Here is a 22519-nt window from a genome sequence, read left to right as displayed (position 1 = left end):
GGCCTATGTGTGGAACAGCTGTGCTAGTATTGAATCATATTCAAGCCTGGTATGTTCTTGGAGGCTGATCTGGTGAAGGGTGTGTACATAAGTTGAGTTGTATTATGATTTCCGCTGCATAATACCTGGCAAAACTCAAACTCTGATGTAGTTTCTCCTCTTGTGGATGAAAGGCTGCTGTATTCAAGATTTCATCATAACCTACTGAAGATGTCAAAGATACTTGAGTCTCCTCAAGTCCACCCATCATGACGTTCTCTCTTCAGGATGGTAAGAATCACCTGATCACTGATTCTTTTACACTCTTGGGTAGTGTATATGAAGACCTTGAAGATTTTCAAGGAGGGTTTGTTCCAAGCAGGTGGAACTAATGTTCTATGTGATGTTAGAACATGTTGTTCAACAAGTATGCACCTACTGGTTGAAGAGCAGATGTTTTTAGGCGTCAAACAAAGAGATACTTTTGTTTGGAACCTACTCCTGACCTGGAAGAGGAGACATCTGTGTGAGCTAAGTTGACAAGGGTAGGGTCAACTGTGTGTATGCTCAAGAAGGTCACTTTTAGAAGTTTGATCTCTAGAAGTGGAGCTGGTTGAGATGTGACATTGTGCAATCCCTGCTGTGTGCCTTATTCCTGTAGACTGATCAGGGTTGGATAGTTATTCCCTGAAGTACTATGGTGTATTGGAAGACAAGTCCCCTGGATGATAGAAGTCAATAATGGGGTAACCTGACTGCTATTCCATTTAAGAGGATTGGGACCATGAATCTTGTTATTCAAACACCACGATCAGAAGTGGCAGTTCTTTCAAGGAGTGAGAATATGAAGATTCAGAGGTTGGTTGAGGTAGTATGCTCTGGCAATGCATATCTAATATGGACTGGTGTTGTTGTGTTTCACTAGTACTTATGGTCAGCTGAAGTCTGATTGGTGTGATTGGAGTATGTATAGGTATAACTCATAGAGTTAGGTGCCACTGGTAGGGATGGTGTATGTCATGTTGAGACATGTCTGTACAATGCATGGATATTGGTGTGAAGTTTCCATGATTGTTAATTTGAGGGGGAGTTTTGGTTAACCTCCTCACATTTGGTCAGCCTAGGGTCTGGTTGGCTGTTGACCTGTGTCACATGGGTTCTGGTGGTTGTGTGACACATTTGCAAGGAAGAATTCATCTCTCTCATTCCTAAGGGTGAATTTAATCTGAGAAGATTTTCAAAACTGTTGAAGTGCTTGCAAGCAGAAAATGTGACACTAGAAGAGTATTTTCAAAGTAGTCTTATGGTGGAAGTATTTGAAAGGAATATTGGGAAAGGATTTAAGATCAATGTCAACTTGTGCCAAGTACAAGTATTTAATTGATTATCCTTGGAGCTCAAGATAACTGATGTTCTTAAAGATGTTGGAACATCTCTTCTTCAAGACCCTGTGCAGAATCACAAGAAGGATAGTACATTGGTTTATGATCTATCTCTTTGGTGGCAGCAAAAGCATATGATCTCTGAAAAGGTTTCCTGGCAAGAAACATGTTCAGCCTTGGTGTGTACAAGAAGAAGAAGACATCATAGTCTTGATGGTGGTTACTTGGATCAGTTTATCTCTGATCTAAGTAAGGAAGTGCATTGGCTAATGCACACTGTGAAGTTAAGAACAAGTGGCAGCACTCTTAACATCATGGAAACAACCTTGCTTTAGGAAGTGGAATCCTTGGTATATCTGAAGGGTTAGTTTCTAACTGGTCCTTCTGAAGACTCATGCATCAGAGTGTCTGATGTCTTTGGAAAAGAAGCAGGAATTCATCAAGGTGTGAGCTTGGATGACTTAACTGCAAACCTGCAGGATGGAGGTTGTTTACTCAAACTTGGTTCCACAATCAAGTCTATGAGAACATCGAACTCTTGTTCTATGAAGGGAGGAAGTTCTTTCAAGTGGCAGAAGAAGGAGCTGAATTCAACAGCTAGATGTCAAAACACAATGTTGTGACATTTGGTTCAACATCAGATTCTTAGTTGGTGAAGTGGCACATCAACTTGAGATAGAAGGGTCTATAGGGTTGTAGATTGGATACTTCAAAAAGGTCGTCCTCGTTGCAGTTCTTTGGAGTTACTGGATAGAAAGGATGTTACATGTTCATGTCTTAGAAAATCTAAGTTTTGTTCAACATGTAGCTTGAAGGTCAAGTCTCACTTGGAAGGTCAGAATATCTTTGGGAGAGGTCTGATAGACGTGGAGAGGTCAAAGAATGGCATTTGACTTTCTCATATGAGGATTCATGAAGGAGGTAATCAACCAGTGGCATTTGGTCTATCTCAGAAGTGAGTTCGAAGAATCAAGATAATCCACATATGGCAGTTGATTATTCTTGAGGAAAGTCTGAGACAAATTACTTTTGAGCAGAAAAGTAGTAAGTTGAAGACAAAAGGAGGTGTTTTCTATTCATCTCTTGGAGCTTGTGGTAGGAGCTCTGAGCTATCTATGGAAGATTATCTCTCGTAATGGGATGAGAATGTATATGTCCCAATTTATGTCTGGGTTCTTTTGGATCAAGTTGGTGACTCAGTGATATCTGAAGATTATCAGATGGTGTTCCTTGTTATGTTGTGAAGGATGTCCAAACGAATGTTAGAACATTTTGTGAAGTGGTTTTCTGTTCTGGTTAGAAGAGAGATTGACACAGAGTGTGGATGTGTTCAGCCAAGAGGGTTGAACAGAGGGTGTGCTCTTGAAGACATGAAGATGAGTCTTATGTTTTCCATTCATCAAGTGGTTTGGGTTCTCTTTGAATCAGGAAGTATGTGAAGGTCCAACTTTGGGGTGTTGGATATGTTCATGTGTGATCTCCAAGTTTCAAGAGGAGAGTTGGTTGTTCATGACAGGGGGAGTTTTGTCTTTGTGCTGCAAGTAATCATCAAGCTTGTGGTCAATGTGTTCTCAGATAACAAGGTATCACTACGCCAAAAACTGGAATAGACAGCGCACCTTAGAGGGCACTTTATTACAAAAGTGCACTCTAAAGTGAAGCGAAAAAATAAGGAGCGAACAACTGGAATAGACAGCGCATTTTAGAGGGTGCTTTTGTAATAAAGCGCCCTCTAAGGTGAAGCGAAAAAATAAGGAGGAGATAGAGGGACAACAATACAGGGCGCTTTCTAGAAAGCGCCCTCTAAGGTTACCCTTAGAGGGCACTTTTAAAAAAGCGCTCTATAAGTCCATGTGCATTTCCAGTTTATAAAGCGCTTTTGGAAAGCCTTAGAGAGCGCTTTCATAAGCGCCCTCTTAGGCCCCCTTTAGAGGGCGCTTTTTTTCCACAAGCACCCTCTAAGGTCCCCTTTAGTAAACATTAAAATTATAACATACTGCGCGTTTTGTTATTTCACTCTCTGTTATTTTCGTTCTTTTTCACGTTAGGGTTCTCACCGCTACGATTTTTGCTACTTCTAAGGCGTTCTCCTTCCACCTCTGTTAGATCTACGACGTTTCCTCCTTCTATTAATTCGTTGTTAGCTGTTCGATTTTGACACCATAGGTATTTTTCTAATCTTCATATTACTTGGTTTCTCTTCTGACGTTCGCTAAATGAGTGTCCTAAATGCGGTGTCTCGCGATATAAGAACAAGTTGTCTCCAACAAAAGTCTTGTGGTATTTTCCTGTTATTCCGAGATTTAGACGCATGTTTCGAGTGATGTAGCAACATTTGGAGTCGGTGATGTTCAGGTTCGACCGAAAGGAAACTAAATTTGTAACGTTCCAAATTTATCAGACCATAATCTGAACAATATTTACATGTCATTTAGGTTCTTGCTACGATTTTAACTTTGTGGTTAGCAGACAAATCTAGTCGCCAGCTTTTACTTATTGTGAGTTTGAGCTTTTTCGATAATTTTTGCATTCACATTACTATTTGTTTGGAGGGTAATAAGAGATTAATCAAAATCTCCTATTGCAGGTTTCTTCATCTGCAATGGCTTTGAGTCTTTTGGTTGTTTCAATATCATTCTACTTGAAGGTAATAATAATTTTTTTGTTTGTTATATTTTTTGAACATTTTTTTTTGTTTATTTTTATATATACATAATACATTAACTAGATATTACACATGCATTCATGCATAAATGTTCAGAAATTTGTAACACAGATTCACAGGATTATATATCAGTAAATTCTTCTTTATATTTTTGGTTTTTTATATGGATAATATATTTTATGTTGAATTTGCTCTCAGGAATATATATCACCAGATTCTGATTTATATGCGACATTGAGCCTCGTATCGGTGGCTGGAGTTGTGGTGTGTAAATACAACTTTATTACACAAATGATGGTTTCTATTGTTTGTTTCCCTAACTTCATTATTATAAACTTTCAATTTCTTTCAGGTCATGGTTATTGCATTCTCTCTGGGATTAGGAGCAATGCCATGGATTATAATGTCTGAGGTACAATTTTCTTCAATAATAATATGCATGACAACCCTATATGAACAAACCTTTATTGTAATAATGTGATAGTTGATGTGTTGAATATATTTTACATAATAGATTCTTCCGATTAACATCAAAGGCCTAGCTGGAAGTTTTGCAACACTTGCCAATTGGTTCTTTTCCTGGTTGGTTACATTAACAACAAATTTGCTCTTGGATTGGAGTTCGGGAGGTTTGTGTGCATTGCCTATGTTAATTTTCTATAAATATCTATTGTTTCTAACCAGAAGCTTCCTATGTTTTTATCAGGAACCTTCATAATATATACTGCAGTGTGTGTTTTCACAGCAGGATTTGTTGCCATTTGGGTCCCCGAGACAAAGGGAAAAACTCTTGAAGAAATACAACAGTTTTTCAGATGAAGTTTCCTTTCGAGTAGCACTTCAGCTAGTGTTCACTCATGTATTCACATTCATATTTTTTTTTCTGAATCAACTCAATTCATTTTTGTGCTCTTTGGTCTTGTTAAATATGAAAAATACCAAAACAGTGTGATTTTCTAATCTAGCAGCATACTTGCATTTTTGTTGTAATTGATTGATTGTAAACAAATAAATGAAAGAGAGTGGTTATTATACATTTCAATTAGAGTAGCAGTGGTTTCGGTTCATGACATTTCAAATAGCAAGAGGATCATATAAACAATAAGCATATATCAGTATTTGTATTTTAATATTATAAAAGCATAAAAAGAACCTTTAGTTGCTCTTGTGAATTATAACAAGCAGCTGTATGCCATTTTCTTCTGGTTACCTCTTGTGGCTGCAACATAACCTGAAATGAGAATATGGTCACAGAGACATGTGATGCATGTAAATGTTAAATAACCACCCACTTTAGAGGGCGCTTTCCAAAATAAGCGCCCTCTAAACCCTTTAAATTTCCACTTTAGAGGGCGCTTTCCAGTAAAAGCGCCCTCTAAACCCTTAAAGGTTTCCACTTTAGAGGGCGCTTTCCAGTAAAAGCGCCCTCTAAACCCTTAAAAGTTTCCACTTTAGAGGGCACTTTTTAAAGCGCTCTCTAAAGTGGCCCTTAAAGGGCTTAAAGAGCCACTTTATAGAGCGCATTCACCAGGAAAAAAAGCTCTGTCTTTACCTATGCCAGCGCCAGATTAGAGGGCGCTTTAAAGCGCTGTTATAGGCCAAAAAAAGCGCCCTCTTTTCCCTTATTTGGCATAGTGTATGACACCTGATATACCTGTTGTGAAGACAGTGTGTGACTACTTGATCAAAGTTGTGAAGCAAGATCAAGTGGGTAGTGTCTTGCTCAAAGCTGTAAAGCAAGATCAAGAGGGGGTATTCTTGATTGAAACTGTGAAGTAAAATCAAGATTGTGTATCTGTCACTTGTGTGTAATTTTGTTTATGTTGGTCTGTAATTTAAAGTGTTGCTTTGGCAACATTTTTGACAAAAAGGGGGAGTAACACCTGTGATGCCCCAGACCTGTGATGCCCCAGGACAACAGAGTGTTTTGCTAAACAGATATTGAAGATCCTCCAAGCCAGAGGTAGTGCTGCAGCTGAGGTTCCACTTCTATGAGTGTGAGTATGTGTATGTGTGCTGCAATTAGAAGTTTTTATTTAACTTCTGTATGTGTGCTGTTATGTGAAGTTTTTATTTAACTTCCATCTGTGTGAGTGTGATGTTACTCTGAGTGTATTAGCTAGGTTAATTTCCTGCTAGATGTGTGTTTTCCGCTGCTATGGACTCTGTTGTGAAGCCAAAGTGTTTTAGCCAAAAATTTGCCAAAGGGGGAGTTTGTAGATGTTTGATTGGCTGCATTGTATGGTAAAACACTAGCTGGATTCTAATGCCTTGACTGATGTCATGACATGCTGTGAAGGTGTTTGTGTGACTGCATTGTAGGTTAGAATATCTAGTTGTACTCTGATGTCTTGACTGATGTCATGACACACTTGAGTAGTTTACTGCAGGATTAACTAATACAGGATTCATTGAATGTCAAACTGGATGTTATGACATTCATCCCTGTCAGAAGATACTGAGGAATATAACAGTTGGTGTTCTGTTAGAACTCATTATTTATTTTCAGTCTGGTGATCAAGGAAATACCAGATCTGGCATAAGGCCTACTGTCTGAATGTCAAACTGGATGTTATGACATTCATCATTGACAGCATATACTGAACAATAGACAGAGTGGTGTTCTGCTACACTTCAGTATGTTTATCAGTCTGTTCTTCAAGAGGATAACAGAACTGACTTAAGGCTAAATGTGTAAATGTCAAATTGGATGCTTTGACATTTATTAATGTAAGTTGTTACTGTAGAATGGACAGATTGGTCCTGTACAGTTCAGCAAATTTGTACAGTCTGTTTTCAGGAAAAACAGACTTAGCATATGGACCTTGATGTCAAGCTGAATGTTGTGACATTCATTCCTGACAGCATATGCTATATTGTAGGTTGTTTAGTTTTTCTGTTTCAGCATTTATCTCAGGCTAAAATCCAGGAGACCAACAACCAAGCTACAATTAAGGAACCTAACAAATAGCCTATTTGTTAGCACACTAATATGTGGAAATTAGTTAGAATCCTATGTGGCATTATTTGTGGAGGCCTTGAGATATTTTAGGAACTAAATATGGAGATATTTTAGGAACTAAGAGATTGAAGACCTTGATTGTAGCAGAAACTTTCTGCTGATTTTGTAACAGCAAAGAACAAGTTTACTGCGATTTCTGAAGGCCCAAATCCAGTTGGGTGATTAGGTTATAAATAGCATATTGTAACCTAGTCTTTGTAAGCCTCTTAGAATGAAAATTTAGGGGTGTGTGTGAGGTAAACCTCCCAATCTGTGGGAAGGTTACCATGTGTTTCTCAGTGTTCAAAGCTGAGAGTATTTGTAACTCAAAGCCTGTAGGCAAGAGTGATTATGTTCTTGAACGAAGCTGTGAAGCAAGTTCAAGTTGTTTAGCATTACATTGGAATTGTAGTGATAGGAATGGAAACTGAAGGTTTCTATCTAGGAGTTCCTAGGTATAGAATGCAATGAGTAGGGATTAAGTGAAGAGTTGTAAACGTGGGAGTTTAACTCTGAATTAATACTGCTGATAGTGGATCTTCTTCCTGGCTTGGTATGCCCCCAGATGTAGGTGATGTTGCACCGAACTGGGTTAGCAATTACCTGTGTTTTTACCTTCTGTTCGTTATAATTCTGTCTGTTATAAAATAAGGTAAACCTGTAATGCTGTAACAGGTGATGTTCAAATCAATGTTGAGACATCATGCTGATAACTGTGCAGGCTCAACAGAAGTAAGTGCTATGTTTGATCTCTGCTGTGTCTTTGTACCAGATGGACAAAACTGGGTGTTCTTCCATTCTATGGTGATATATTAGCAGATGTCGTGACATCTGTGAATGTGTGCATATCAGTACTAGGTTTTAATTTGTATAACAGTCTTGCTGTATTAGTAACAATGTTAGACCAGATGTCATTACTTGGAGTAGAACATCTAAACTATGACTACACCAGAATTTCAAATTGTTTTTATACAATCAGCCAGTTATAAATACTAAATAATTGTCTATTGAATTATCTTTAAAGTTATATTTATGAATAATTTTGATATACAAATAGTATAAAACTTTTTTTATTATCAATATATATATATATATATATATATATATATATATATATATATATATATATATATATATATATATCTTTTATTTAGCACTAATCATAAAAAGAAAACGGCTTCTCTCGTTCGTGATTCTAAAATATACCTAAAAAACAGTTCAAAATGAACTATTAATAAATTCTATAAATATTGCATTGTTTCCTGTTTTATTTATATTATAAATTAGATCATTTCGTAATAATAATTTTAAATGACATATTTGAACCAATTTTATTTTTTTATGTTAGAATTTCTAACCTCAACGAAATATGTTATAGAAAATTGACATTGATTATATGTATATTATATTGAGTTTTTCTGTTTTCACCATGAAACATCTGACATAATAAAAATGTCCTTTGAATTTTAGAGTATGAATCTTGTTTTGTTAGCAATTCTAGTATGTGAAACACATCAAATTCAAAATTGAATCAATTGATACTGAACATTACTCAAAGCATCCATCACTTCCATATTTCATAATAGGTTAGTACATATATGTTTGAATATATGATTTAATGCAAGAGGCTTAAGAAGTTAGATCATCTGAGCCATAAACATAACCTCAAGAGTCTGAGGTGTAAGAGGCTAAGGAAAGTAACCCAAACTGGGGCTTCCTAAGGTGTATGCGCCTATAGGGAAGGATACTTGGGAAGAGATATATCCAGGAGGCCCATATGACATATATGTATTGTTGTATTACAAGGAACATGTGATCAAAGATACTTGAGAGGGAGATGTATGATATATTTCTCAATGATTTTTATATTCAATTATTGTTTTATTCCTATTTTATGTTGTCTCTCTAATTTATTTAATTATTCTTCTAGACCAGTAATGACCCCTTAAAATGTATAAACAATAGGAAGAAGGCCATCTCTATGAATAATCCCTAAGAGGATTGATTATGTAACAACCCGTGTAATATATATCTAGAATAATATCATACAAGTGTTATTATTTGGTACTGATACAACACAAGAGTCGAGAGGCATCATTTACATACTTGACCAAAATAAAAGATACAACCTATGGTACAAGACATGGAAAGTTCCTAAATAAAAATTTAAGATCTATGTACAATATCTACCATTATACAAAATCCACAGCGGAAGATCACATCATCACAACAACCTCGAAACATCATCAAAACGACCCTCTTAATCTTACCTACAAAAACACCAGAAAAATAACAACATTTATGGGGTGAGATAATAATATCAGTGAGTTCCCCTATCCTATGGGTCCACTCGGCTCGACAAGGTTACTACCTGATTTCTAACTCAAGTATTCACCTTCTGTTACTTGTGTATCACTCATACAATGTAACTATGACTTAAGCAACTGAGGGATACTCACAGTGTGTGGAAACATGTCACTTGAGTTTTCATAACTCAATAAATCACTATTTGGATTAAGGAAACATCAATCCCCGAACGGACCTACGTCTAAGCCAGGATCAGTTCACACATGCTCGTATGATTCGACTGTCGTGGTGGATATTAGGTCCTCTTGGAGGCTTAATCCTCAGTTCAAGTGAGCGTCACTCGTATGGGACTGTAACCCACTTTAAGTATCTTTCACCATATGGGACTCTAACACACTTAGGTGTCCACCTTTCCTACATGTTCGCCATGGTTTCGGCTCAAACCCAATTGAGGCACAAGTTTTATGTCATAACAAAATAATAAATATCCAACATGGTTTGTTGGGGAATAAAGGTGTCATCGACTATTCTATACAAAACCATCGATACAACATTTTATTTAATGTATCGTTCTTTTTATAGGGTGCTATGTGAGTGTATTTATAGTTATATAACAACAAAAGCAAAGGTGAAAAAATATGGTAAAAATAACAAATATGTATTTAAAGTTGTTTATGTGTTGGAAAATATTAGTTAATGTGTAAGATCAAAAGATGCATGACAAGATAAGTGGCTTGTGAGATAATATATATAAATTCAATCTACCATCATCACATATATCAACATTGATAAACTCATGACTTATAATAATAGCATGAAGTTCTTAATTCTCTTTAGCCTCACTTTTATATTCAGAAATGTACTTTCAAATGTCAATCCTCTTCCCTATGAAGCTATATTTAATTTTGGTGATTCAATAAGCGACACAGGAAATGAAGCAACTCTTCACCCACCTATGCCTATCAATAGTCCTTATGGATCAACGTATTTTAAACATCCCTCAGGACGTTTGTCAAATGGACGCTTGATTATAGATTTCATAGGTAAATTTATTATTTTTTAGTTTTATTTGTATATACTTTTAACCTTGGAGGGTAAAAGTATATTTCTGAATATAAAAGTGAGACTTAAGAGAATAAAGATATATTCCTTTATATTGTGTTATTAGTATTTTATTAGATATATTCCCTGATACTCACTTTATTTTGTAGCTCAAGCATATGGATTGCCATTTTTTCCAGCCTATAAAAATCTCATTGAAGGCCAAGATATCACGAAAGGAGTGAACTTTGCATTTGTTGGTGCCACTGCACTTGATTTTAATTATTTCAATAAAAGTATGGTTGCTCTACCTGGAACTAATAACTCATTGAGTGTTCAACTTAAGATGTTTAAGAGACTCAAGCCTTCACTATGTAAAAACAAAAAAGGTATTGTCACATCTTCTTTTGCATATACATTTAATGTAATTTTCAAAATATTTTTTTAATCAAAGAGTTAACAATATTTGTTATTTTTACGATACAGATTGTCGTAACTACTTTAAGAAATCATTATTTTTAGTCGGAGAAATTGGTGGAAATGATATTTTCTCTCATATTACACCAAAATTTTCAAACTTCAGAAATCTTATTCCCTTAGTGGTTAATAAAATTACAGGAACAACCATAGTAAGTTATATAAAATTTATGTATTTTAATAACTACTTCAATATAAGTTATAATAATGTAGTAACTATTTTTTTTCTTTCCATGTGATAGTCATTAATCAAAGAGGGAGCTGTAGAGATAGTTATTCCAGGGAACTTTCCAGTGGGGTGTAGTGCCTCCCTTTTGGCAGTGGTGAATACTAATAATACAAAAAACTACGATGAATTTGGAAGCTTTAAGGCATTTAATATTGTTATACAATATTTTAATGACAATCTAATCTATTCTATAACTACATTAAGAGAGACTTACCCTGATGTCAAGATAATATACTTTGACTATTATAATAATGCCAAACGTTTGTATGAAGAACCACAAAAATACGTTGGGTAGTTTTTTTTTTTTAATATTTAACTTATTATACATATAGCAATAATGATTGTTAATTAAGTTGTTCATTTATATATTAATAATTGTTTTTCTGCAAATTTTATTTATATATACATGTACAATATTTAAATAAAGTACATGTTTTTATGTAGGTTTTGATAAGGATGAGACATTCAAGGCATGTTGTGGAGGCGGTGGGCCACATAATTTTGATCCAAGAATGGGGTGTGGAAGTCCTAATACAACTGTTTGCTCTGACCCTTCTAAAAATATAAACTGGGATGGAGTTCATTTTACAGAAGTAGCATATAAACTATTAGCAAAAGGATTAGTTGAAGGACCTTTTGCATATCCCTCACTTAAACCAGCTCCTTTTCAAATAGCCTAAAAGCATTCAAGATAGTTTCGTCAGGAGAATTAAGAAATATGTATATCACAATTTATGTAGCTCTCGACGGGATTAGTTATATATTCTATAAACATTAATGTCATTCTTTTTAAAATTTAACTCATAAATGCTATTGGTATAAATTGTTTTTATACAATCAGCCAATTATAAATACTAAATAATTGTATATTGAATTATCTTTAAACTTATATTTATGAATAATTTTGATATACAAATAGTATAAAACTTTTTTTATTATTAGTATATATATATATATATATATATATATATATATATATATATATATATATATATATATATATATATATATATATATATATATATATATATATATTATTTAGCACTAATCATAAAAAGAAAAGAGCTTCTCTCGTTCGTGATTCTAAAATATACCTAAAAAATAGTTCAAAATGAACTATTAATAAATTCTATAAATATTGCATTGTTTCCTGTTTTATTTATATTATAAATTAGATCATTTCATACTAATAATTTAAATGACATATTTGAACCAATTTTATTTTTTCAACTTAGAGTTTCTAACCTCAACGAAATATGTTATAGAAAATCGACATTGATTATATGTATATTATATTGAGTTTTTTTGTTTTCACCATGAAACATCTGACATAATAAAAATGTCCTTTGAATTTTAGAGTATGAATCTTGTTTTGTTAGCAATTCTAATCTGTGAAACACATCAAATTCAAAATTATATCAATTGATACTGAACATTACTCAAAGCATCCATCACTTCCATATTTCATAATAGGTTAGTACATATATGTTAGAATATATGATTTAATGCAAGAGGCTTAAGAAGTTAGATCATCTGAGCCATAAACATAACCTCAAAAGTCTGAGGTGTAAGAGGCTAAGGAAAGTAACCCAAACTGGGGCTTCCTAAGGTGTATGCGCCTATAGGGAAGGATACTTGGGAAGAGATATATCCAGGAGGCCCATATGACATATATGTATTGTTGTATAACAAGGAACATGTGATCAAAGATACTTGAGAGGGAGATGTATGATATATTTCTCAATGATTTTTATATTCAATTATTGTTTTATTCCTATTTTATGTTGTCTCTCTAATTTATTTAATTATTCTTCTAGACCAGTAATGACCCCTTAAAATGTATAAACAATAGGAAGAAGGCCATCACTATGAATAATCCCTAAGAGGATTGATTATGTAACAACCCGTGTAATATATATCTAGAATAATATCATACAAGTGTTATTATTTGGTACTGATACAACACAAGAGTCGAGAGGCATCATTTACATACTTGACCAAAATAAAAGATACAACCTATGGTACAAGACATGGAAAGTTCCTAAATTAAAATCTAAGAGCTATGTACAATATCTACCATTATACAAAATCCACAGCGGAAGATCACATCATCACAACAACGTCGAAACATCATCAAAACGATCCTCTTAATCGTACCTACAAAAACACCTGAAAAATAACAACATTTATGGGGTGAGATAATAATATTAGTGAGTTCCCCTATCCTATGGGTCCACTCGGCTCGACAGGGTTACTTCCTGATTTCTAACTCAAGTATTCACCTTCTGTTACTTGTGTATCACTCATACAATGTAACTATGACTTAAGCAACTGAGGGATACTCACAGTGTGTGGAAACATGTCACTTGAGTTTTCATAACTCAATAAATCACTATTTGGATTCAGGAAACATCAATCCCCGAACGGACCTACGTCTAAGCCAGGATCAGTTCACACATGCTCATATGATTCGACTTTCGTGGTGGATATCGGGTCCTCTATGAGGCTTAATCCTCAGTTCAAGTGACCGTCACTCGTATGGGACTCTATCGCACTTTAAGTATCTTTCACCGTATGGGACTCTAACACCCTTAGGTGTCCACCTTTCCCCCATGTTCTCCATGGTTACAGCTCAAACCCAATTGAGCCACAAATTTTATGTCATAACAAAATAATAAAAATCCAACATGGTTTGTTGGGGAATAAAGGTGTCATCGACTATTCTATACAAAACCATGGATATAACATTTTATTTAAAATATCGTTCTTTTTATAGGATGCTATGTGAGTGTATTTATAGTTATATAACAACAAAAGCAAAGGTGAAAAAATATGGTAAAAATAACAAATATGTATTTAAAGTTGTTTATGTGTTGGAAAATATTAGTTAATGTGTAAGATCAAAAGATGCATGACAAGATAAGTGGCTTGTGAGATAATATATATAAATTCAATCTACCATCATCACATATATCAACATTGATAAACTCATGACTTATAATAATAACATGAAGTTCTTAATTCTCTTTAGCCTCACTTTTATATTCAGAAATGTACTTTCAAATGTCAATCCTCTTCCCTATGAAGCTATATTTAATTTTGGTGATTCAATAAGCGACACAGGAAATGAAGCAACTCTTCACCCACCTATACCTATCAATAGTCCTTATGGATCAACGTATTTTAAACATCCCTCAGGACGTTTGTCAAATGGACGCTTGATTATAGATTTCATAGGTAAATTTATTATTTTTTAGTTTTATTTGTATATACTTTTAACCTTGGAGGGTAAAAGTATATTTCTGAATATAAAAGTGAGGCTAAAGAGAATTAAGATATATTCCTTTATATTGTGTTATTAGTATTTTATTAGATATATTCCCTGATACTCACTTTATTTTGTAGCTCAAGCATATGGATTATCATTTTTGCCAGCCTATAAAAATCTCATTGAAAGCCAAGATATCACGAAAGGAGTGAACTTTGCATTTGCTGGTGCCACTGCACTTGATTTTAATTATTTCAATAAAAGTATGGTTGCTCTACCTGGAACTAATAACTCATTGAGTGTTCAACTTAAGATGTTTAAGACTCAAGCCTTCACTATGTAAAAACAAAAAAGGTATTGTCACATCTTCTTTTGCATATACATTTAATGTAATTTTCAAAATATTTTTTTTAATCAAAGAGTTAACAATATTTGTTATTTTTATGATACAGATTGTCGTAACTACTTTAAGAAATCATTATTTTTAGTCGGAGAAATTGGTGGAAATGATATTTTCTCTCATATTACACCAAAATTTTCAAACTTCAGAAATCTTATTCCCTTAGTGGTTAATAAAATTACAGAAACAACCATAGTAAGTTATATAAAATTTATGTATTTTAATAACTACTTCAATATAAGTTATAATAATGTAGTAACTATTTTTTTTCTTTCCATGTGATAGTCATTAATCAAAGAGGGAGCTATAGAGATAGTTATTCCAAGGAACTTTCCAGTGGGGTGTAGTGCCTCCCTTTTGGCAGTGGTGAATACTAATAATACAAAAAACTACGATGAATTTGGATGCTTTAAGGCATTTAATACTGTCATACAATATTTTAATGACAATCTAGTCTATTCTATAACTATATTAAGAGAGACTTACCCTGATGTCAAGATAATATACTTTGACTATTATAATAATGCCAAACGTTTGTATGAAGAACCGCAAAAATACGGTGGATATTTTTTTTAATATTTAACTTATTATACAGGTAGCAATAATGATTGTTAATTAAGTTGTTCATTTATATATTAATAATTGTTTTTCTGCAAATTTTATTTATATATACATGTACAATATTTAAATCAAGTACAAGTTTTTATGTAGGTTTTGATAAGGATGAGACTTTCAAGGCATGTTTTGGAGGCGGTGGGCCACATAATTTTGATCCATGAATGGGGTGTGGAAGTCCTAATACAACTGTTTGCTCTGACCCTTCTAAAAATATAAATTGGGATGGAGTTCATTACAGAAGTAGCATATAAACTATTAGCAAAAGGATTAGTTGAATGACCTTTTGCTTATCCCTCACTTAAACCAGCTCCTTTTCAAATAGTCTGAAAGCATTCAAGATAGTTTAGTAAGGCGAATTAAGAAATATGTATATCACAATTATGTAGCTCTCGACGGGATTAGTTATATATTCAATAAACATTAATGTCATTCTATTTAAAATTTAATTTATAAATGCTATTGGTATAAATTGTTTTTATTCAATCAGCCAATTATAAATACTAAATAATTATATATTGAATTATCTTTAAAATTATATTTATGAATAATTTTGATATACAGATAGTATAAAACTTTAAATATATATATATATATATATATATATATATATATATATATATATATATATATATATATATATATATATATATCTTTTATTTAGCACTAATCATAAAAAAGAAAAGGGCTTCTCTCGTTCGTGATTCTAAAATATACCTAAAAAATAGTTCAAAATGAACTATTAATAACTTCTATAACTATTGCATTGTTTCCTGTTTTATTTATATTATAAATTAGATCATTTCATAATAATAATTTAAATGACATATTTGAACCAATTTTATTTTTTCATGTTAGAATTTCTAACCTCAACGAAATATGTTATAGAAAATCAACATTGATTATATGTATATCTTATTGAGTTTTTCTGTTTTCACCATGAAACCTCTGACATAATAAAAATGTCCTTTGAATTTTAGAGTAAGAATCTTGTTTTGTTAGCAATTCTAGTCTCTGAAACACATCAAATTCAAAACTGAATCAGTTGATACTGAACATTACTAAAGTATCCATCACTTTCATATTTCATAATAGGTTAGTACATATTTGTTTGAATATATGATTTAATGCAAGAGGCTTAATGAAGTTAGATCATCTGAGCCATAAACATAACCTCAAGAGTCTGAGGTGCAAGAGGCTAAGGAAAGTAACCCAAACTGGGGCTTCCTAAGGTGTATGCGCCTATAGTGAAGGATACTAGGGAAGAGATATATCTAGGAGGCCCATATGACACATATGTATTGTTGTATTACAAGGAACATGTGATCAAAGATATCTGAGAGGGAGATTTAAGATATATTTCTCAATGATTTTTATGACCTTCACATAAGCATCGTATGAACAAATGTCGCTTCCTAAAGTTATCTAAGTTATAAGTCTAACTTATGGCCTAAGATGATCACTAGGTTAACTCACTAGATTCAATATGTAATTCTCACATTTAACATTGATTCAATTCAAGTATAACATAACAAGTGATTAATGGTTGTCGAAATGCACTTAGAAACATTAAATAAATGAATTTTGAAGTTTTTGGTATGAGCCAATCGATTGGTTGTGGAAGCCCAATCGATTGGTCCATCTCACATTTCTGTTTTTCAAAGAATGCAGAGGATCAATCGGTTGATCCTCAGTGTCAATCGATTGGCACCTGAAAAATCTCTCATTTTCCAAAATAGAAAGTTTGTGCAATCGATTGGAGCCCCCTATCAATCGATTGGTCCTGCCAAATTTTCATTCTCTTCAAAACAGAAAGTTTGTGCAATCGATTGTTACTAAGAACCAATCAATCGGTTCCTGCACAAAACATGATTTCTACTGCATAACAACACAACTTCCAACCTGCATAACGTTGTTTTATCTCCAGCAACCAATCTCTTGATACAATCATGAAAACACATCAACAACACTTTCAAGAAAACAACCACATGATTTTAACACAAGAATCCAAATACTACAAGAACACACAAAAGCATCATCAATAAAGATTCACATGATTCATGGAAAAATTCATCACAATATCATTTATCTTACTATCAATTCCATGATTTATCAACCCTAACTTCTAAATCTAGAGTTCTACCTAGAACCCACCTTAAGAATAGAAGAGGAGGTTGAAGAAGATGATGAGATGCGATGGTGATGAAGTGGTGATGATGGATTCCAAGCTTTTCTTCCTCCTTCTTCTCTCTACTAGCTTGTTTCCTCTTCTTCCCTTAAGCTTTTTCTTTCTCTCTATCTTCCCTTTTTACTGATAAGTTGAAAAATGAGCATGGCATAAGAGTGGTTGGTAAGAGACCACTAAGTGAGAACATGTGGACAACAAGCCATGAAATATTTGTGTGGATAGAAAGTGGGTAGGAGTAATAGAAAGAATGTCTTGAGTGATACCAAACTTAGATAATTACTCTACCAGAGCAATTGACCCATTATTAGTGTTTCCAAAATGTCCCAATTAATATTAATTAAGTCAATCTGAATTCACTATTTACTCTATTTATCTCAATTGATAACTTTTAGATCACATTGGAACTCAATTAATCTAAATTAATAGGAATTGAGTATTTAAGGAAATACGGGGTATTACATCCTCCCCCCTTAAATAAAAATTCATCCTCGAATTTAAATATTACCTAGAAGAGATAAGGGTAAACTTCTCGCATTTCTGACTACAGTTCCCAGGTAGCATCGCCCGGATGTGATTCATCCCCTTGAACCTTAACAAGAGGGATCTCCTTATTCCTCAATACATTAATTTCCAGTCCTGCATTAAGACTTGGTAGAGGTTCGAAAGTTATGCATGCTTTTACTACTATTGAATCTGGAAGAATAGGCTGAAGAGAATCTGGAATGAACTTTCGAAGTTGAGATACTGGAAAAACATCATGCACTTCTGAGAGAGAAGGTGGTAAGGCTAATTTGTAAGCCACTTCACCAATCCTCTCTATAATCTGGTATGGTCCTACGTATCTCGGACTTAACTTTCGTGACTTAAACGGTCCCTTCAGTATCAATCTCGGAGTCACCTTTAGAAATACATGATCACCTTCATTAAATTCTAATGGTCTTCTTCTGTAATCGGCATAGCTCTTTTGGCGATCTTGTGCTTTCTTTATCTTATCATGAACCATCCTTATCTTTTCCGTAGTCTCTTGAATAATCTCCGGTACCAAGATTCTTTCTTCACCAACTTCCGTCCAACACAAAGGTGTTCTACATTTCCGTCCATACAAGGCTTCATAACGAGCCATCCCGATACTTGCATGGTAACTGTTGTTGTATGCGAATTCAATCAATGGTAAGAGCTCCTTCCAATTTCCCCCACTTTCAAGTACACAAGCTCTTAACATATCCTCCAGCGTCTGTATCGTCCTCTCATTTTGACCATCCACTTGAGGATTCTTAGACGTACTCAAACACAACTTCGATCCCATAGCTTGTTGGAATTCCCTCCAAAATCTTGAAGTAAACTTTGGGTCTCTGTCAGACACAATACTAGTTGGAACACCATGCAGTCTTATGATTTCTGAAATGAACAACCATGCAAGATGACTTTCCTTGTAAGTAGTTTTCACGGCCAAGAAGTTCGCGGACTTAGTTAACCGATCCATAATCACCCAAATTGAATCATAACCACCTTGGGTACGAGGTAACCCTACTGCAAAATCCATTGAAATACTTTCCCATTTCCAAACTGGAATCTCTAAAGGTCGCAATAAACCACCTGACTTTTGATGTTCAATCCTTACTTGCTGGCACACGATGCATTCCGACACATGCTCTGTGATATCCTTTTTCATTCCAGGCCACCAGTAGTCTTTCTTTAAGTTCTGATACATCTTCGAGGAACCGGGATGTATGGTAAATGCGCCCTCGTGGGCTTCCTCTAAAACTTTTATTTTCAGTTCGACATCATTCAAGACACAAATCCTTTGACTAAAAAGAACAACTCCATCTAGTGATTGAACGAAGCCTAGTTGAGTCGACATCTCTTGTAACTTCTCATCTATCACTTGTCCTTGCTGGATTTCTTCCTTTAGGTTAGAAGTAACATTCAAATTTCCCATTATCACACCATCTTACGTCCAATCAAACTGAAGGTTAAGATCTCAGAACTTTTCCAACAATGCGTATTCTAACATCAATAATTCGGCTTTATGCATCTGTTTATGACTTAAGGCATCTGCAACCTTACTCTCTTTCCTTGCGTAATACTTAAGCTCAAAATCATAGTCCTTCAAATACTCCATCCATCTCCTCTGTCTCATGTTCAACTCTTTCTGGTCAAATAAGTATTTCAAACTCTTATGGTCACTAAACATCTCAAAACATACTCCATACAAGTAATGTCACCACACCTTCAATGTAAAAACAACAACAGCTAATTCAAGATCATGAGTTGGATAGTTCTCTTCATGAGTCTTCAACTGACGATAGGCATATGCTACAACATGACCACTCTGCATTAACACCCCTCCTAATCCCTTCTTAGAGGCATCACGAAATACTTCATAAGACTTACTAGGATCAGGGATGATTAAAACATGAGCAGTTGTTAGTTTTTCCTTCAAACTCATGAAACTTTGCTCGCACTTCGAATCACATTCAAAAGAAATTTCCTTTCGAGTAAGTTTAGTCATTGGTAAAGCTAACTGAGAAAACCCTTTAATAAATCTTTGATAGTAGCCTGCCAAACCTAAAAAACTTTTGACTTCGGAAGCATTCTTCGGACTTTCCTAATTAATAATTGCTTCGCCTTTAGATGGATCTACTGATACTCTTCCTTGTGATATAACATGACCAAGGAACTTCATTTCATCCATCCAAAATTCACACTTACTTAACTTGGAAAAAAGTCGCTTCTCTTGCAGTACTGATAGAACAGTCCTTAGATGTTCTTCGTGGTCTTGTGGAATACAAGAATAAATAAGAATGTCATTAATGAAGATCACCACGAACTGGTCCAAGTAAGGTTGAAATATTTGATTCACATAGTTCATGAAAACAGCAAGGGCATTCGTCACACCAAAAGGCATTACAAGAAACTTATAATGGCCATATCGGGTTCTAAACGTGGTCTTTGGTACATCGGAATTCTTAACTCTGATTTGATGATAGCCCAATCATAAATCAATCTTCGAGAACACACAAGCTCCTTTCAACTGATCTAACAAATTGTCTATCCTTGGAAGGGGGTACTTGTTCTTAATGGTGACTTTATTCAACTGGCGATAATCGATACACAATTGCATACTACCATCCTTCTTCTTCACTAATAACACTTGAGCTCCCCATGGTGAGACACTTGGTCGGATGAAGTGCTTGGTTAACAACTCTTCCAATAGAGAATTCAACTTCCCTTTCAGGAGGAAGAGAAGTGACATCCTCAGGGAAAACTTCTGGAAATTCACAAACTATAGGAATTTGTGTAACATTTAGATTGTCGCTAGGTTCCTCGGTGAGAACCAAGAGAACTGCCTTTTTCTTCTCAAATAAGAAAATAACCATGCCAACCGTACCTTCCAAGATAGTAGTTAATACATACTTTGGAGTAGCTTCACTAGATGGAATGATGATTAACTTCTCTTTACATCCAATAAACACTGAATTGGCGGAAAGCCAATCCATCCCCAAAACCACATTAACCTTCTTAAGTGGTAAACAAATAAGATCAATCTGGAAAATTCTACCATTCACCAGAGCGAACAATTTTCACAAATTAATGGTGTCTCAACCACATCATCGATGGCGATAGTAACCACCATAGGAGGAGGCAAAGGAATTGCTTTCAAGCCAAGACACTTCATACACTGAATTGATACAAAAGAATGTGTTTCCCCATAATCAAACAATACCAAACAAGGGTGATCATTGATGAGACACGTACCAGTAATCAAAGCATTGTTGCTCTTAGCCTTCCTTGCATCCAAAGTATAAACTCGACCAGTGTTCCTTCCTTGCATCTTATTCCAATTTTGAGGATAATCCCTAGCCATGTATCCCTCCCTCTAACAAGTAAAACACTTAATTCCACTTCTGGCACATCTTCCAAAATGAGACTTCTTACATACTTGACATTGCGGAGGATGGTTAGGTCTTGCATGATGCACTTGTTTTCCTTTGAAAGATTTAGGTCTAGGCCTAAACTGGTTACCCGGCATTCCCTGGTCCTTCCGTCCTATCCTAAATTGATCCATTTCTTCTTGAACTTTCTTCAAACTGTTCTTAGCCACATAGCATTGCCTTAGCAATTCAAAATAAGTAGTGAATTCTCTTTTAGAAACACAATGAGAAATTTCACCTCTTAAACCAAAAAGGAATTGATCGATCTTTCACTTATCATCTGGTGCGTACTCGACCTGTCGAGAATAAGCATCCATATCTTCAAACATTTCAGCATACATAGTCACTGACATAGTACCCTGCCTAAGCTGCTGAAACTCAAATTATTTTCGAGTCCTCAAAGAGCTAGGAAAATACTTATCTAGAAATGTAGTCTTAAAATGCTCCCAATCCCTAGGTACTCCTTGATTGGTCCTAAGAGTCAAAGCACTCTCCCACCACCTCACAGTAAGACCCTTGATCATGTGAGAAGTAAACACAACTTTATTCTATTCACTACAATGCACTATCTGAAAAATCCTCTCCATGCTGGTAACCCAGTCATGAGCCTTCACAGGATTTAATCCACCATGGAACTCAGGGGGATTCATGCGAAAGAAGTCTCGAAAACTACAACCTGCAGCTTCTTGTGAAACCCTTTGAGGATGAAGACCATCATTCAACTGTTGCATCATCTGATGCATGAATTGGTTCAGTGGTTGCTGCATCTGTTGCACAAACTGAGGCCATTGGAAACCTTCACTACCACTTGGCGGTTCGGAATCTGAATTCTGAGTTCTGGGTCTACGACGACCTCTGCGTCTGTCATCCATGATCCTGAATGTCATACAAATAGAATTAGGTTGATCAGGCTCAATACTATGAATATAACATCAAGGACAATGATGACAACCCACATATGAGGTAGAAAGGAATACTTATAATATTTCATGGCTAGGTCGAAGATATGACCTGCTCTGATACCAATTGTAA

At 34.7% G+C, this 22519-nt stretch overlaps 2 protein-coding genes and 1 pseudogene across 2 annotated transcripts; 2 read left to right on the top strand and 1 right to left on the bottom strand.

The window, feature by feature from the left end:
• The first annotated feature begins 10130 nt into the window (after positions 1-10130).
• On the top strand, positions 10131-11761 carry LOC127115377 (GDSL esterase/lipase At5g45910-like). Its single transcript, XM_051046942.1, has 5 exons — positions 10131-10377; positions 10546-10764; positions 10862-11004; positions 11095-11372; positions 11509-11761. Exons 1-5 carry the CDS (start codon positions 10131-10133, stop codon positions 11759-11761), a joined length of 1140 nt encoding a protein of 379 aa, XP_050902899.1.
• Positions 11762-14071: 2310 nt separating this feature from the next.
• Positions 14072-15694, top strand: LOC127088355 (GDSL esterase/lipase At5g45910-like; annotated as a pseudogene).
• A 4983-nt stretch (positions 15695-20677) lies between these two features.
• On the bottom strand, positions 20678-21840 carry LOC127088339 (uncharacterized). Its single transcript, XM_051029293.1, has 4 exons — positions 21779-21840; positions 21496-21667; positions 21160-21432; positions 20678-21070 (listed from the first exon to the last, which is right to left on the bottom strand). Exons 1-4 carry the CDS (start codon positions 21838-21840, stop codon positions 20678-20680), a joined length of 900 nt encoding a protein of 299 aa, XP_050885250.1.
• Between the last annotated feature and the right edge of the window lie 679 nt (positions 21841-22519).

This window comes from Lathyrus oleraceus, chromosome 1 (genome assembly GCF_024323335.1).
Source record: "Lathyrus oleraceus cultivar Zhongwan6 chromosome 1, CAAS_Psat_ZW6_1.0, whole genome shotgun sequence".
NCBI lineage: Eukaryota > Viridiplantae > Streptophyta > Magnoliopsida > Fabales > Fabaceae > Lathyrus > Lathyrus oleraceus.
The sequence above is the reverse complement of the archived record's forward strand: the minus strand, read 5'-3'. Positions and strand labels throughout refer to the sequence as shown.